Genomic DNA, 17,307 nt, shown 5'->3' on the forward strand with positions numbered 1-17,307 from the left:
AAAAATCACTCTTAAATGAATAAAATCCTGTTTAAGTCAGTTTGTTTTTGTGTCAAATTGCTTAATTCTTCAGTCCGAAGCAGTTTTAGTAAGTGGGATGATGCACAGCTGAATCTCCCTGTCAGCAGCTTGCTGTTTATCATCCCTCACATGTTGGACCCAAAGCTCACTGTATCAGAGTCTCTGTACAAAGTGATTAAAGACTCAGAGCTGAAGCCAAAGTCTGTGGTCAACTTCAAAGTCCAACTAATCTGAGCATAATTAAAAGTTTTACTGATTAGGGGTCTAAGAATGTGTGAATGTTAAATATATTTAATGTAACAAACACAAAGATCCCAGTTTTTGATAACAGGTGAGTGTCGCCTTACTCCTTTTGATGCTTTATCTCCACCTGAATGTTGAATTTGTTCCTTTTCTTTGGATTTGCACCTTGTTTTTGAAGTGTCGTCATCTGTAATCATCAGTCTCTTCTTTGTTTGTTTCTGGTTACTTGCAAAACTAGCAGAGACGGGTGAAACCCTGCGCCTGCCAACTCTCAGCAGCATCCTCACTGATGGCTTAGACTGTTTGTCTTCATATGCATGTTGAATTTGTTCCTTATTCTTTGGATTTGCACTCTTCTGCAGTAATCGATCTTTGCTTTGCTTGTTCGGCCATAGTAGAAAGTGACTCAACAGACATTTATTTAACCGAAATCTTAAAGATTATAACTTTAATGCTGCTACGATTCATTTTGTGTCCATAAAAACACGCTAACAACACAAACATACATATTAATATATTTAAGTTGTTATGGTCAACATGTCAGCAAACAATTGGCCATCCAGCAGACATAAAACATCATCATCCAGTTTGAGTCGTGTTTGTTTCCACTTGTAAGAACCATATGAGGAATTGATAAGATGAAGTCAATGACTGATTTTGTGTTTATTTTCATATTTCTAATATCCCTTGTTTTCGGTTACTGACGCTTTTCTGTCTCCCTGTTGCTGTAACAAATGAATTTCCCTGGTGTGGGATAAATAAAGTCTCTCTTATCTCTCTTCTCTTAAGGATCTGTGCACTACAACCGGCTTAAATTAGGCTAAAAAACAAAAGTTGCAGCAGTCCCTGTAATGATTACTGGAGCTTTCGCATTAGAGCGTCGTTGTTTTCACCATATTTCACAATAACCACTGCTGGATTAGCAGCCATTGCACAAGCACAGAGCCAAATACTGGGTCACAGATCCTTTTGGGGTCAAGCCTGCAGCCTATTGTGCAGGTTGTATTGAATAACAATAGGACTCAATAGAGAACAGCTTGCACACCATGCATGTTTGAGCCAGGTGTCACAAGCAGCAGCCAGGTGAGTCCACCTTTAACTGCACAGCAATCAACCAGAAGTCAAACTGTAAGAATTCTGCATGGTATGTGTGCAGCCTTAGAATAAATGTAGAATCCGTTTACATGGGCTCAGTGCGGTTTGCGTTATCCCACCTAAAGGCCCTCACAACAAAACATTTTAAACAGGTCACACACACACAGCTGTGACTCAAAGCTCATTGATCAACGCGGTTGTCATTCTCGTTTTGATCGATCTGCCCCTCAATAATCACATTGGTCGTCGCGGACGTCAGTGAAACCCTGATCCGGCCTGCAATAGGGCGCTCGCTTGGTCGAGGCTTATCCCGCGGACCCGCCCCTTGCCCAGCACAATCTCGACACCCCATTGGCGGAGCCGTCATCCATCGACTGACGTAGGAGAATGTCGCGCTCGGATTGGCTGACTCGACCGTCAATCACACGGGCGGCTTGAGCTGATTGGTCGCCGCGGCCGTCGCTCATCGGCCCATTGTCCGGGGATTGGTGCAGCAGCGCGGGCGGATTCCTCCATGGGCTCGGTCTTCAAGGCTCACGGAGAGCGAATGTCGTCATGAGCGGTGGGTAGGAATTAAAACATTGGTGTTTATATTACCTTCTACTTTGTAAAACATTATATTTGCATTGGGCAGGAAAACACTGGACATTATGCGGTACGAATAAGTGTGTTTTGAGGGCGGACTCGGGCAGAGCTGTGAAGCAAAACAAGCAATGCACTTCCGGGAAAAAAAGCGCTGCCTTTTTCTGTAACGTTATCAAAGAGTTTGACTTGCTAGCTACGCGTCAGCTAGCCAAATAAGCTAATGTTAGCTACATAGCTGCTCCTCTACTGCTTATTTTCCAAAATGTGGCCGTGCATTTCCCCCCACACTCACATGCTTCCCTTAATAAAACAGAGATTTATCTAGCTGGTCCCATCCTCTAGTTCGTTTATTTGTTGAAACTAAGCTGCACACGGACCAAATCAGCTTAAGCTAGCCGCTAGCCACTTCACCCAGCCCGGCTAGTATGTGTTGCTAGCTAGCTAGCTAGTTAGCCAGCTAGCTAGCTAGCTAACCGTTAGCTGGTTGCCCACAGCAAAGCAAACTAACAGTGTGTGTTTGATGGCGGCGCTATTTTGAGGCCGCACTGGGTTTATTTTTTCCCCCTCAATGTGTGTGAATCTACTGGCAAGGCTTAGAGACACACTCGTAGGACTGGTGGTGGTGGTGAAATAGTAGCTAAAGCAGTGCTCATTGTTGTGAAAGCTCTTCCCTCTGCAGCTCTGTGATCATCTGTCCATGTTGGTATATTCAAAAAAAAAATGTTTTTGTATGTGGTTTGACTGCTGTCAAGTTTTAGACACCAGCATCCTCAGTGAGGCAGACAGCTCCAGCAGGGGGAAACAGCTTGAGTTTGATTTTGTGTTGACAACAAGCAACTTATGATTTGTGTTTTGAATGATCTGCTTGATTGTGAAATTGCAATGAAGTTCCAACTTTGTGCTTTTCATGCCACAGAGCTGAGCATGTTTTCTGCAAAACAAAAAAGTCAGTCTTTGACTAATCTTTGGTTTAAACTTGTTTCCCAAGTTCTCTCACTATCCCAGTCGAAGTAATGGTGGTTGCCAGGAGTGACATATGTCCATATTTTTTCTGTGATGTGTAAAGAGACGTGTTATTTTCAAACATGCAACATTATTGTTTCATTCAGGTTGTCAGAAGGGTTTTTTTTTGAGGATTAAGGAAATGCCTCCAAGTGTTGCTAAGCCATGTTTTTGGGTTCTCTTTTAATATTCAGGCTGTTTATCTGTAAGAGCGAACACGTGCTCAGCTGTGTGACTCAAACGTAGTGGCAAAGCTTCACTATAGAGGCACTAACTGCCCCGCTTTAACCCTCCTCAGTGTGATCATGAAATCAGCATCTCCTGCAGTCAGAGTATATCTGTGATGAATCAGTCCTTTTCCCAGCAGCCTGTGCACTTCGCACTACTATTGCTGGTCCGCAGCAGAGTGTCTGTGGCTGTCATGTGGTTACGTGTCACCTGCTGTTTGATTTCAAGTGTTTGCCAGCTAAAGCGCCTCGAGCTCAACCGATGCACTCAAACACTATTAATATTTATATTTCAGTTAGTTTTACACGCTCATGAGTGACGACAGTTGTCGAGTTAAACCGGAAAATACCCCCCGAGCACTACTGGTGCACAAAACCACAAATGAAGATACCTCAGTGAGGCTGCAGCAGACTCAGACTACCGTGTGCCCTCTTTCTCATTCGACTTTTGCGCTTGGGTTTATTTCAGGGTAGATATTCTTTATTTGTGCACAAGCTGTGTTGCAGTTCAGGGCCTCATAGGTCACTCAGAGTAAATCATGAGTGCACCACTTTACCAGGAGCAGTTCTGCTTAGACAATAACAGCCTCAAAGTATTTTGGCCATTTGGCAGCGTTGCCTCAAGATTTACCCTGCTCTTAAACTATTGGGCAGCCTGCCCTGAATGTACTTACGCTGACTGTCTTAACAGAAATATAATAAGCGCAATAAATTGAATCTTTTCCTCATGTTATGTTTGCAGCTGCAGTCCAGTAGTGCATTTCTTTGCTCAGAGACCATCCGAATCATTGCAGGTAGTTTGATATTGGTTTGTCGAAGTAGTTTGTGCTGCAGCCGTCGTGACCAGTCGGCTAACTTTAAGAAAAACAGCTGACAAAATGTTTTGTGAAAAGGATGTTAGTCGCTTTAAAATGAGCTTTTTCAGATAATCCAAATTTCAGAAATTAGTTGTCCTTCATTTTAAAAGGTGACCGACCGAATTCCATCAAAATAGCAAAAGAATTATTGCTATAATACAAAAGATCTGTGCATCTATCACACAACGGAGTTATAAGAGAAGTGTCTTTACAGGTCTTAACTCCATCTGCTTCTTAACGCTGCTGTTGACTATGTACTAAAGCCTTAATCGATAGATTGAATAGATTTCTCCTACCTCCCAGACTTCTGCCATCTCAGTGGTAGTTACTTAAGTTTATGTATAAACTGCAAATTAAACGGACGCATTGAGTTAGTGAAATAAATTGGCTTTAAAAAAAGAGGAATAATATTTATTGTATAGCACAAAGTTTTTCAGAACAGTCAATATAAAACACAAAACCCCACTCAATGAAAGCATTTTCATAGAAATGTGAAATTAAACAGGAGACTGACTCTGCAGGCCTGATCTCTTTTGGCAGGTTGCTCCAGAGTCTAGTGGCTCTGATAGCAAAGCACCTGTCGCCTTTGGTTTCCAGCCTAGACCTCGGAGAGGCTATCGGCGAGGATCTCCGCCTGCGTCCTGATTCGAATGGGGATAGAAGATCAGAATTATTACAGAGAGGGGCCAGCCCATGCCTCTACCTAACGCAGTTAGATGATTTTTTTTTAAATGAGTCTTAACCTAAACTGGAATCCAGTACAAGGATGCTAAAACAGGGGTGATATGGCGACTGACACAGGTGCACACAGAGTTACAGTAGAAGAGGTGAGAAGAAATTAGTTTCTCCGGATCTGAGGCTGAAATAAGAGACCTAACCTTTATCAAATGATCTAAAACACAACGGCACAACTTTCCTCGCATGTGGTTTGACCAAGATTTCTGGCTGAGGCCTCAGCACAGGTTGGTAGTCCTTCGTACTCAAGTTTTTACTTGAGAAAAGACCCATTTCAAGCAACTTTCAAGTGTCTACAAGTTGATAAATTTCTTGAATTGTAATGAATATATGCATCTGACTGGGAAAACACATTAGAAATTATAAAGCAAAACTTCAAAATGGTCCTTTAATGGTCCAACATTAAAACATTGAGGGGGAAAAATACTTCATAGAGTACTTTAAGACCTGTGAGTTATACTTATCCTCCACCTGTGTAGCGAAGGTGAACGTGCTGTTAAGTTCTTGCACCATTTTAGCGTAATTAATGACCAAATTTGTGTTACTGACGGTGTTTAAGGATCACATGGCGACTACAGCGACACATCACAGAGCTCGTCTTTCTTGGACCCGTTTCTGTTTTTGTAGGAATGTCCTGCGATGTCCTTGAACAGCCTAACCACTGAAAATAGACGCCGCCGGCAGCCTGAATCTGACTCTGCTGTGTCTGTGTGTTTTCCAGAACAACAGGACAGTATGGCCACCACTGTTGCTGTCAGTCCCAGTGAATACCTCCAGCCCTCCACCGCTTCCACACAAGTGAGTAGCAGCCAGTTGTCGCACTCTCCTGATGCTGTTCCCTCTTGTTAACCTGTGATGCCTTCATGTGCGAGTGACTTATTCTCCCATTTTACATGAACGACCTTTAGAGATATCATAGCGATATGAAAATCAATGCTGTGACACGAGACTAAATATCTGAGCGTTGAAGCACAGTCTTGACCTTTGGGAACAGTTTTCGTACCACAATAATTAAAGGTTAAAGAGCCACTTACTAGCTATGATGGAGCTTTCTGCTGCCTCTCGCGGGCATCTTCATCTTCGACTGAGGACGCTGCAGAAAACTTTTGATCTTAGAACATTTTATTACACAAGACTGAGAAGCGTTTGGGATTAAGATGATCAGATAAGAGGATAAAATCAGATTAGAAGCCTTTATTGCCATTATAAACAAGTCACAACAATATTGCGTGTGCTCTTATCAGCTGTGCTTCTGTAAGTAATAAAACAATAAACAGAATAAAATATATTAGAATAATGTGATAATTGCAATGTCATTATAACCCCTTAACAAATGCTTTGGTTTCTCATAATTTGAAAGCACCAATAGTCTTTAAACTGTTGTGTTTTTGTACATCAACATCAGGACTTTTGGTCAAAAGTATTTTGATACTCGTCACCCAGCCTGATTTATTTATTTTTATTATCCCAGGTGATGCCTCAGGTCCATTAAGTGTCCACACAATGTTTTATATACCTGAAGCTGACAGTGATGTAGAGTCCTGCAGCTACATCACAGATGTGGACCCCAGAGAGGCTTTACAGCACCATGTGGTGGACAGTGTTTAGGATTCTTTGTGTGCAGTTGAAGTGCTTTAGTTTAGTTTCTACCCAGGTGGGGTTTAATTCAGACCGTGTGTGTGTGTGTGTGTGCTGTATCTGAGTTGTTGTGTTTTGGCTGTGTGTCTCCCTGCAGGACACCCAGCCCTCTCCTCTGGCCCTCTTGGCTGCCACCTGTAGTAAAATCGGCCCGCCTGCCGCTCAGGCTCCTGTCACATCTCCTCCTGCGCAGCCGCAGCCTCGCCGGCTCCTCCCCATTAAGCCGGCTCCAATCGCCCCCGCTCCGCCCAAGAACCTGGGTTTCCTGTCAGCCAAGGGTAATGTGATCCAGCTCCCTGCCGGCCTGGGCTCCACGGCCCCTGGCAGCCCCATCGTGCTCACCATCCAGCAGAGCCCGGCCCGCACCAACACGTCGGCCCCCGCCAACATCCAGTACCAGATGGTGCCGCAGATCCAGGGCGCCCAGACCATCCAGATGATGCCACAAGGAGGCCAGATCCAGCTCATACCGGGCACCAACCAGGCCATCATCACCACTCCAATGACCGTACCGGCCCCCGCGGCCGCCGCCACTCCGGTCACGCCGCAGAAGACCGTCGCCATCAAGCCCTCCCCCAAGCCGCGCAAGCCGAACAACTCCGCTGCAAACGTGGTGCAGCTGCCCAGCGGGCTCACGCTGCCGCTCAACGTGGCGACGGGAGAGGTGGGCGGGACTCAGATCATCACAGAGACGGCGGCCGCCCCTCCCACTCCAGGAAAGGGACGACGGGGGAGGAAGAAGAAAGCGGCTGTGGCTGCTCAGCCTCCGCCTCCTCCTCCTGCTCAGGCTGTCTCTCCACCCCCAGAGCAGATGGAGACCATCCTGATAGAAGCTGGCGACAACATCATTCAGGTACACCTGGCAAAAAACAAAAGAAAAAGCACTGAGAGCGCAATCTACGTTCCTTTAAATCTTCTTAAAACCAGAACTGTAGCTGACTTTTACAGTTTCCCTCAGCGCTACAGACTGTTTTCATCTCTCAGGATGTTGTTTTAGCGTTAGCAGCATTTGGCAGATAAAGAACAGGATTTGATCCACAGCGAAACAGCTAAAGGGAGAGTGAATATAGGACATATATTTGTCTTTTGGATGCTTGATATTTACACTTACTCAGAGATGCCACCACATTACACCAATCCACGCAGCCCTCCACTGGTTACTTGTGAGTTTTAGAAGATTTACTGAGTGTTTTTGGCTCCAGAAAACTCAATGTAGCCTCCCCAGCTTGACTCTCTGGTTCACAAAGCTTTATTTTTGTGCTGCATTGACGAACACATTGTTGTAGCCAAGTAGAAAAAGATGCACATTTCCAGAGTCACAGTAATCCATAACAATATCATATACAGGCACAAGTATAAAAATATTCACTCATGTCCTGTGTTTGTGTAAAGCATTTTACATTTCCTCCACCGATTACTTGTAGACACCAAACAGGTTCTTACAGGAAACAAAACTCACACCTTGTTCACCCTCCAGCGAGGCGCTAAAGCTTTGCATGAAGTGAAGAGCAGAGCCGTGATTACGTGCTTGTATCACTCGGTCATGTTAATGAAAGGTGTTTTATTTAATTTTCAACAACAACAAGAATACAATATGTGCACTTTGCACTCTTTTCCCTTTTTTCCCCCGTATAGTTATGCACCTTGAAGCTGCTGTAAGAAGATAATGTCTGTTTTTTTGTCCTTCAAAATAAGAGCCCTCAGTGACAAAGTTAAAAAAATTGGCAAAAGATTTATGGAAAAATACAAAATGATTAAATCAAATGTAAACACAGTAATATAACAGTCATTTTAAAGTTATATCTTATGGCTTTTTCTATTATTAGTTGTAGTTTTTCTATTTTTTTTTATTTTGTCATATCTTTAATTAGTATCTGTTGTTTGTTTTTATTTTAAAGCACCACTGATAACCTCTCTTGTCTCTACATCTGCAGGCAGGAAACAACCTCCTGATCGTGCAGAGTCCCGGGCAGCCGGCTGTGGTGCAGCAGGTCCAGCTGGTCCAGTCCAAACCGGAGTCTCAGGTGGTTCAGATCCCCCAGCAGGCCCTGAAGGTGGTGCAGGCCGCCTCCGCCACGTTGCCGCCTGTCCCGCAGAGACAGTCAGTCCCCTCAAGCCTGCAGGTCACTCCGACAGACCCGACACCAACACAGGTACCGCTTTTATCACCCCTGACCTCCGACGGGCTGACTGCCGCTCAAAACTGGCACTAAAGTGTCTTAAATTCACATTAACTGATTGGAGGCCTTGAAAGGTATTAAATAGTCTCATATTCTGGCCGGCAAGGTCCTGGAAATCAGTTTAGTGGACACTGTTACGTGGTCTAAAACCCACTAATTAATGCTTGACGTCAGTCAGTAGCGTACAGTAATGGCTGGCTGTAAGACAATTGTCATTAATATCATTAAAAATAAAATTTCCACATTAATAAATGTCTTTATCTGAACCAGTTGTTGCCATTTAGTCGTTCTTATGAACATTGTGAAATAGACCTTAAATTTAAAAAGATTCATGTAGACACTCTGCATTCGCTGCTCAGGTAGGCAGTGTCCCCCCGTGGTTAGTGCTGTTCACCTTAAAAAGGATAAAATGGCAGAAATGGAAAAGTGTTACCATCGTTGTCACTATTTTTAAATTTTTACTTCATGATTTCAAGTCACAAAATCACCGTATTTGTTTGTTTTTTCAAATTTCAAATTCCCTTTTTGATTTTCACCTTTGTCAACATTTAATTATGGCATAGTTGTCTCTAAAAAATAGAGCAAAAATATCCTAATGATAATGTTTTTTGCCTTTTCTCTCAACCTGTAGCGATGTAAAACTTTGCAGGAAACGAGCACAAACTCCACAATCACGCCGTGCAGCACAGTTTAACTACAACTCCAGGTGTTTCGTTTTTCTTCCCGCAGCTCCTCTTCAAAACGGCGCTGGGCGAGTGGCAGTCCGTTCAGTTCCAGGACTCGGCCTCCACGACAACGACCCCCGTCACTTCGGTCGCCACCACCACCACTTCGCCGCCGGCCGCCACCAAGAGGACGCTGGCCGGGGGAAGAAAGGAACGGACTCTGGCTAAAATAGCTCCGGCGGGGGGGATGATCGCGCTGAACACGTCGCAGCTCTCCTCCGCTGCTCAGGCAGTGCAGACGATCAGCATCAACGGCGTCCAAGTCCAGGGAGTTCCTGTCACCATCACCAACGCAGGAGGTGAGTTCATGTGGGGCTTGTTTGTGTTGAACGTTGATTTATTTTTTACTTTTCTATTCGTCACAGGCAAAATAATACACTTAACAGACAGGACAGTGTGGTGGCCTGATAGTATAACAAGTCAAATAAATACAAACACAATAAAAAAGAGAACGTAAAATGAATATTGATTACATCCCTTCAGTAATTCAAACATGTAGATTGATAGTACCACTCTTCATTTTCTGTTGTTCCACCATGTGATGGTTTGTCGTCATTATCTTAAGAAATTGCCTTTTTTTTTTGTAATTGTAAGAAATTTAGATTCAGATTTATTCACTGAGCTTAAAATAAACATGTTTTTTCCTGACAAAATGATTGTTTTAAGTAAATGTAAGTTTAAAGTACATGTTTAGTGGCCAGTTATGGATACTGGTCCACCAGTTTGCAATTATTTATAACAAAAGCGAGCCAGGATTGTAAAAAAAACATTAAAAAAGTCAGTTTTTTAAATTTATTTTATGGCTGAGAGGACAAAATTACTTGAGTATTAAATAGACTTTGACATCTGATAATGTAATAAAGTTATTGTACATATTAACTGGATTGAAGAACATGCTGAAGATAGATGGCGTACTTGATTAATCCCACTGCAGAATTGCAGCGTTACAGCAGCCATGAATGACAGAAACACACCAAGAAACAAGAAAACTGAATAAACTAACAACATTTTCTCTCTGACTTTGAGGAAAATGCTGATAATCCGCTTTGTTAGTTTTAGATAATTAACATTTGCCTTCAGTAAATAAACGAGACAACACTGTGTGGTCTTATAATCTGGTATAGTGTCACTGAAGGGTAATATTCGGTTATTGCCCCGCCTGAGGGGCAAAATCAGCCGAAACAATCCACCATGGTGATTAGATGATTCAAGTTCTTATGAGTCTTCTTTCAGGGCAAAAACAGTTTAAAGGATGGAAGAAAAAAAACAGATTCCAGATATAAAAAACTCCTTTTGTTGAGAGCATATTGTCGGAGATTTGCTTTCATGTGTCCGCTTTATGTTAATGCTGCCATTAATCATTCATTAGACTTTCGGTCCACTTTGACTCGTGGCAGTCAGCTGGTAGCCTAATTAGATTTCTTCAGAGGAGCTTGGCAGCTCTGGCAGGAGACCTGCTGTGTCTCTTACGGTGCGTCTGTCTCTGTGTTTGTCAGGCCAGCAGCATCTAACGGTTCAGGCGATGCAGGGCGGAGGGCTCCAGCTGGCAACGACGCCGGGCCAGCCGGCCATCCAGGTAGACCAGACCCTGACCCTGGAGCTGCCCGGCCAGCCGGGAGAGAAGAAGAGACGCATGGCCTGCACCTGCCCCAACTGTAAAGACGCAGACAAGAGGTGAGCGTGTCAGGAGATGGACAAATACATGCAAACATCATGTTTTTAGTTGCCTCTGGCCTCTGTGCAGGGCGAAACATTCAGTAGAAACAGTCAGACAGATGTGAGGCCATGAGGGAATATCACCAGCTGGAAATGGGTGTGGTGGTTGGATTCCAAAACCACGTGAAGCGAATCAGATCAGTTTTCAAAATAAAACTCCCTGTACAGACTTTTAGTCGTATATCCCACCACCGCATCAATATTATTTAACAACTGGTGGCATCAGGCAAAGTTTTCACTCGTGAAGAAAATATTTTCGCGATTTTTGCATTGACTTTATATGTAATTTGCCTGCTGGAAAAATCCGCTTCTTGTTGGTCGAAATACAGATTTAAGCCTTTTGATATCCTTTTAATGCATTTAAGTTGATTTTAGATGTTAAATCAGATTCTGTTAGCTGTTGAATGCTCAGCTTTAAGCCTGAAAACTGCGTGTGGGCGCTCTGCAGGCCCGGAGAGCTGGGGAAGAGGAAGCACATCTGCCACGTTCCCGGCTGCGAGAAGACGTTCAGGAAAACGTCGCTGCTCAGAGCTCATGTCCGGCTGCACACCGGTGAACGGCCATTCGTCTGCAACTGGGTTTTCTGCGGGAAACGCTTCACACGCAGCGACGAGCTGCAGCGACACGCCAGAACGCACACAGGTCTGTCTGCTGGGGACACTGACACACACACTTAAGGAACAAGACTACAAAATATGGTCACAGTTTTAACCACTTAACCAACAGGAGATGATGAATTGAACGTCCAAACAGCAAGAACACAAGAAAAGAAGGAAAAATGTTGTCCTTTAGTACAAATATCACAGATCAGCTGAGCTACTTAACAGGTTTATCACATTTAAAGTGATTCAGATGGCGTTTATTTCTACCTAATCAGTAAATAACACAACCTGCCTACTTGTTAACACAACCAGATGTGTTAGTGTGCCTTTATCAGAGCACTGAGATCAAGTCTGCTTGTTGAAATTGGGATTCTTACAGTTGTTTCTTGCGTTAACATGGCATCATTTCTACTTGACCAGTAAATAACACAACCTGCCAACTTATCGATGTCTTACTCTGTCTTAATCATAGCTCTGAGATCGATCGGGGTTAGTTTTCAAGTGGTGGTCTTTCTAAAATGAGCAGTGGTAAAAGTTACTATGGCAGGAGTTGGACTCGGGGGTCTGTATTTAGTATAACACAAGAGAGAAATAGCCTCTTGTGTTATACTCGCTGATGCTGATGCTTCTTTCCGTAGGTCATATAGACGCATCAGTATTAAATTGAGACAATTTCATAAGCAGTTAAACTCCATGTCGCTGCTTTAAGTACCAAGCAACAAAGGCAAATGATGTTGTTTCGCCGCAGGCCTGCTCGTATTTGACATTTTCTCCCATTTTGTTTTCCATTGCAGGAGACAAACGCTTCGAGTGCAGCCAGTGTCAGAAACGCTTCATGAGGAGTGACCACCTGACGAAGCATTACAAGACTCACATAAACACCAAGAACCTGTGAGCTGCCTGTATACCGAGTGTGTACACTGACAAACTCTCTTAAACTAAAGACTGCAGTGGAGGACGGAGGGGCAGAGGAGACGATACCTACCGAGGGAGCGTCTGTGACTTTATCCCGGCGTGGGAAATACTCCAAAAGAAGTCCCTATACCCCCTCTCTCACTCCTCTAGGACACAGTAGCGTGGTGTACAAAGAAATCCTTCCTGGTGGACTTCAAACTGATCCAGCAAATTTATTAATAATAGATAATCTTTGTTTGTTTCCTCCGGTTGGAGCCGAGGCCGGCTGAACGCATAAGATGACGAGATGGCGAGGCTCCAGACGCAGATGCTTAACTCCGCTTGCTTATTTATGAACTTCTCTGGGGGAGGAATATACACAGAATTATTCAGACGCCAAAACCCAAGACCACAGGACTCCACTCACACTTATTCTCTTTTTTTGTTTCATGCTTTTCGTCTCCTAAATCCTGCTTGTTGTTTTTATTTTATTTTATTTTATTTTGTTTGTTGTGGAACGTCGAGAGCTCACAGAAATTTGCTGTCAAGCACCAAAAAAAAAAAAAAGGAAAAGAAGCTAACACCATGTTTTGTAGATTTATCAGAAATTTTGTTTTGTTTTAAATTTGTTTTAAGATATTTGTGTTTCGGCAGGAGCTTCTGCTGAGTTATACCCCTAAAAACTGGGGACTATAACATAAAAACTCCCCTCACAAGACTTTGGAAAACCTTTAGAAGTTTACATCAGCTATTTTTACAGTGTACATGCATACTATTATACATAATATTAATAATGATAATAAACTATTTATAAAATTTTTCCAAAACATTCTTACAAATTGACTCAGTGACAGAGACAATGAGATGAAAAACAGGAGGTATAAAATATTCCAGCAGAAATACAAAGAGGATTTTTATCATGTGCGCAAGTCTGCTTCAAGGGTACTCATCCAGCCGAGCGATCCAAGGCCTGGCAAAGTTTTAGATGCCGGCGTTTAGCTGCCAAGGACAAAAGAGCAGCACTTCACGCTGAGCTCACACCTGGAGGGGGTTTAATATTCAGTTCGGGGGCTCAGAAGTCACTGTGCCTTAAGAAGTCATCGTCAAAACTTTAAAATCAGACTCCAAACAAACGTGCAAAAAGTGAAGAGAGGTGGATGTTTGAGTAGCAAGGTGACATCCTGGTGACAAACAGTGCTCTGAATGCAACAGTATGTATGACGTGTGGATTAACTTCCACAAAAGACATTTCATTGGAAATGCAGTTTGTTTAAACTGAGAGAAACAAGACTGAACATCTTTGTAAATCAAAGCAAAATTTAATTGAAGCCTAGCAAGGTTACAAATATGGTCTTGTGTCTGGTTGATGGAGTTTTTGGGGGCAGAGGCATCGTTGTTGAGACAGTTTTTATCCATCGCTGACGCTTCTGAAGCGACTCGAATCTCAAAATTTTAATAATTACACCAAGTGCTACAAACTGATTAGGCATCATGTTGGAAAAAAAATGCAAATTTTTAAATAAATAGGAGACCAAGTATTGATCCCTGTGGAACACCAGATGTGAGAACATTTATAATTCACCTGTCCTACCAAAGAGATCAATCAATACTGTGATCAGAGGCGGTGAACGGGGTCCAAGTGCAGCAGGATGTCACCTCGGTAAGCTGCCAGGATGACGTAGTCTGTGACGTCTAAGATTATTGGAAGATACGAACGCCTGATTGAAATTCTTCAAAAATATTCACGTAAGATGTAGAAGACACACCGATGAGTTACTTTAAAAAAAAAAAAAAACTTTTGTAGCTCCAGGTCTCCTTTATCAAAGAGTAATGTTTCATCGATGAAACGTTTGTGGCGCCTGATCTGAGTTGACGACCCCGAAACAACTATAGAGTTTGAGGAATAAGGCGAAAATAAGGTGCTAAGGACTAAATTCAGTGAAATATTAATGATAAGAGGAGTCGATCACCAAGGTGATTATTCCACGTTATCCATCTTGGATAAGGTACGCTTACGTAGAGGGCTGGGTATCGATATTCAATATGTTTTTTGTTTTGTTTTTTGCTGCTGACTGGTACAAAAATGTGTCCTTAGCACTGAGATTTGGCGTCAAATAATTATTTTATCACCTAGTTCCCCTTTTAAATCAAAAATCTTTTGTTTAGATAAAGTTTGAGTGGATGCATTAATATTTTTGTCAACCAAAAAAACAAATTGTTACCTGAAAGGTTTCAGCTTTCATTATGGCGTATGTTTTAAGTGGGGGAAAAAAAAACATGTTATACTTATACTCAAAGTACGGTTTAATTAAAAGTAAAGATTTGGCACGATACCCAGCCCTTCTTTTACACTTTATGTACTAATAAATAATAACTAAACTCCAGGGGAACTCTGTTATTCTGCTTTACTCACAGTATAATGTTGATTTAATGGTTTGTAGCCTATGCATTGCTGTGTATATATATACATATATATATATATTCAGTTTTCCAATTTTACGGCCTGACTTGACAATCACATCCCGAGATTAAAGAAAAACAAACATGACTCTCTCAGGCCTTTGATCGGTTACTTTGTACGTGATTTATTTTCTTTCCCCAGCTATGTGATAGCTTTAATTCTGAATTAACACTTGAGAAGTTTTTTGTTAATGCAGATAACCAGCATTAGGCTCACTGTACAGGATTCACTCATGTTGCTTTTATTATCTTTTTTTTTTTGCTTTTACAGAAAACACACTGTTGCTCATATCGGTTTTGATATAATGAAGATGTGCCGACCTTTCACCAACCGGGTCGTCAGTCAGTTTGAAGTCTGGCCTTGTGTGGGAGTTCCTTCTGTTTAAAGAAATACACCGACTTATTGTCGAATAAGCTTTTTGGTCAAATCATTGCGGCGGCGGGCAGCGGCCTCACCTCTGTGTTGAGTTTACACTGTGCCGTGTTCTAATACTGTGACATACATGTTTAAAGGATGACGCTGCCTCGCTAAACGGCGTCCGACGACATCTTCTCTGCGCACATCTCTGAGGAGTTTGACCAAAAAGCTGAAGTCAGATTTACTATTAAAGCACTTTGAACCCGTTTTTTTTTTTTTTTTTTCCGTCAAAGTGTGTCAGATAAAAGCTTAGGTGGCCAATATTTGGTGTATTTTTTCAAGAATGTGTCTGAAGACACGCGATGCCATTGGGATGGACAGACAGAGCCTGCTCATATTTATGTTTGTCTTTTCATGTCTGAATATGTAAATACAGTGTGTGTCTGGTAGACACAGTAAATGTAGGATATTAGAAAACTAAAGTTAAACTGCCTAGTGTTACGGTTGGCGTGGCCAGCCCTGAAGGAAACGGACTTTGTACAGCGTGTAAGGAATAAAATATAATGTGACATTGTATAGCTTCATTCCTGCTTTGTATAAGACTTGTAGATCTTTTTTCTATTGAATTAAAGATGCCTTAGACAGCTGCACCCAGTATTTAAAGATTTTTTTTTTCTGTCTAATTCCAGGTAACAACATTTGTAAAATTCCTTTTGTGTTTTTAACTTATGTGAAAATGTAATGTGCACTGATTTAAAAATCCCAGGTTCCAAAATTTGTAAATTTGATCTTGATTGTAATTAAATATAATGTGGTTTTTTCCAAATTAAGACATTTCTATTGCTTGGTTTCTGTGAATTAAATCCTGCTCCTTCTCTCCAAGCCAATATGTCATATTAATGTTCTGCAGCCAACTGTTGTGTTGATCGGGAGAACCCAGAGAACCAGCATTTTATTTTGTAACTTGTATAAAGGTGCTAAAACATAACGTTTGCTCCTTTTCTACAGTCAACCCCCCCCCCCTCAATAAAGAACTCAAACTGCTTGCAGCCTCTTTTATTTTTTCTCACTCCCACTTTAGAATTAATTATAGATTAATAAAAACCTTTTAGTAAATAAACAGGTGCGCAGTTAAGCTTTTAGTTTGCTTATTGTAAAAGTACAAGATATCAGACTTTGTCAGGGATTGAACAATAAAGCCTTTAATCAGTTAATGTTCGACTTAATGTCAGACATGATGGAAATAAACCAAGGCCTTTATTGACTTATAATATAATAATATAATATATTAAATGTAACGCTGAAGAACAACAAAATTCAAAAATATAATTTTAAAGAACTACAAAATTAAAAAATATAATGCTTAAAAACTACAAAATTTAAAAATTGAATTTAAATGTTAATCTAAACTTTTCAGCTGTTTAAAATGACTTAGAATCAAACTGAATATTACTTTAATCACGAGAACTAGTCGAGCCATGTGTTTCAATTTTGTTATTTAGCTAATTTCTTATTTTTAATTAAACTGAACATTGCTTTGAACATCATAAATCAATGAATATTACTTTAAACATAATAAACAATCACTTTAAACATATTAAAAACACTTCTAGTCGACTCATCTATTGCTATTGTACCATTTTGCACATTTCTTGCAGCTGTTAGTGCTGGGATTCTATTCTAACACTTTTATTTTGAAAAGCCTCTGGCGTCATCAGGATGCGACCGTAGTATTTCCTGCTAGCTAGGTGGAAGCCGGTAATATTTGATGTTTCTCATCTTAATTACGTTGCTTTAGCGTCGTTGTCAAGTTTCATTTGGCACTATCTCTATTTTGTTAGTGTTTTAATTACATAATATGCGGCTATATATGCGCGGCAGTGCCGTTTAAACACGCCAAACAGGTTAATGTTGTGTTAGCTGTTTAGCTAGCCTCGTTTGTTTACATTAGTACATCCAGCTGGTTTAT

The 17,307-nt window shown here is 41.6% G+C and overlaps 1 protein-coding gene across 1 annotated transcript; it reads left to right on the plus strand.

The window, feature by feature from the left end:
• Window positions 1-1,881: 1,881 nt before the first annotated feature.
• sp2 (sp2 transcription factor) lies at window positions 1,882-13,372 on the plus strand. The gene is made up of 8 exons (XM_070856601.1): window positions 1,882-1,921; window positions 5,487-5,563; window positions 6,501-7,256; window positions 8,338-8,556; window positions 9,313-9,607; window positions 10,805-10,982; window positions 11,473-11,666; window positions 12,421-13,372. Exons 1-8 carry the CDS (start codon window positions 1,915-1,917, stop codon window positions 12,519-12,521), a joined length of 1,827 nt encoding a protein of 608 aa, XP_070712702.1. The 5' UTR covers window positions 1,882-1,914; the 3' UTR covers window positions 12,522-13,372.
• The last annotated feature ends 3,935 nt before the right edge of the window (window positions 13,373-17,307 follow it).

The sequence above is a fragment of the Pempheris klunzingeri genome, chromosome 3, assembly GCF_042242105.1.
Source record: "Pempheris klunzingeri isolate RE-2024b chromosome 3, fPemKlu1.hap1, whole genome shotgun sequence".
Lineage (NCBI taxonomy): Eukaryota > Metazoa > Chordata > Actinopteri > Acropomatiformes > Pempheridae > Pempheris > Pempheris klunzingeri.

Excerpts from the sequence above, each read along its gene's own strand:
- sp2 (XM_070856601.1), top strand. Across the intron at positions 10,983-11,472 it reads TGTAAAGACGCAGACAAGAG|GCCCGGAGAGCTGGGGAAGA; the intron begins GTGAGCGTGTCA and ends GGCGCTCTGCAG. Across the intron at positions 11,667-12,420 it reads ACACGCCAGAACGCACACAG|GAGACAAACGCTTCGAGTGC; the intron begins GTCTGTCTGCTG and ends TTTCCATTGCAG.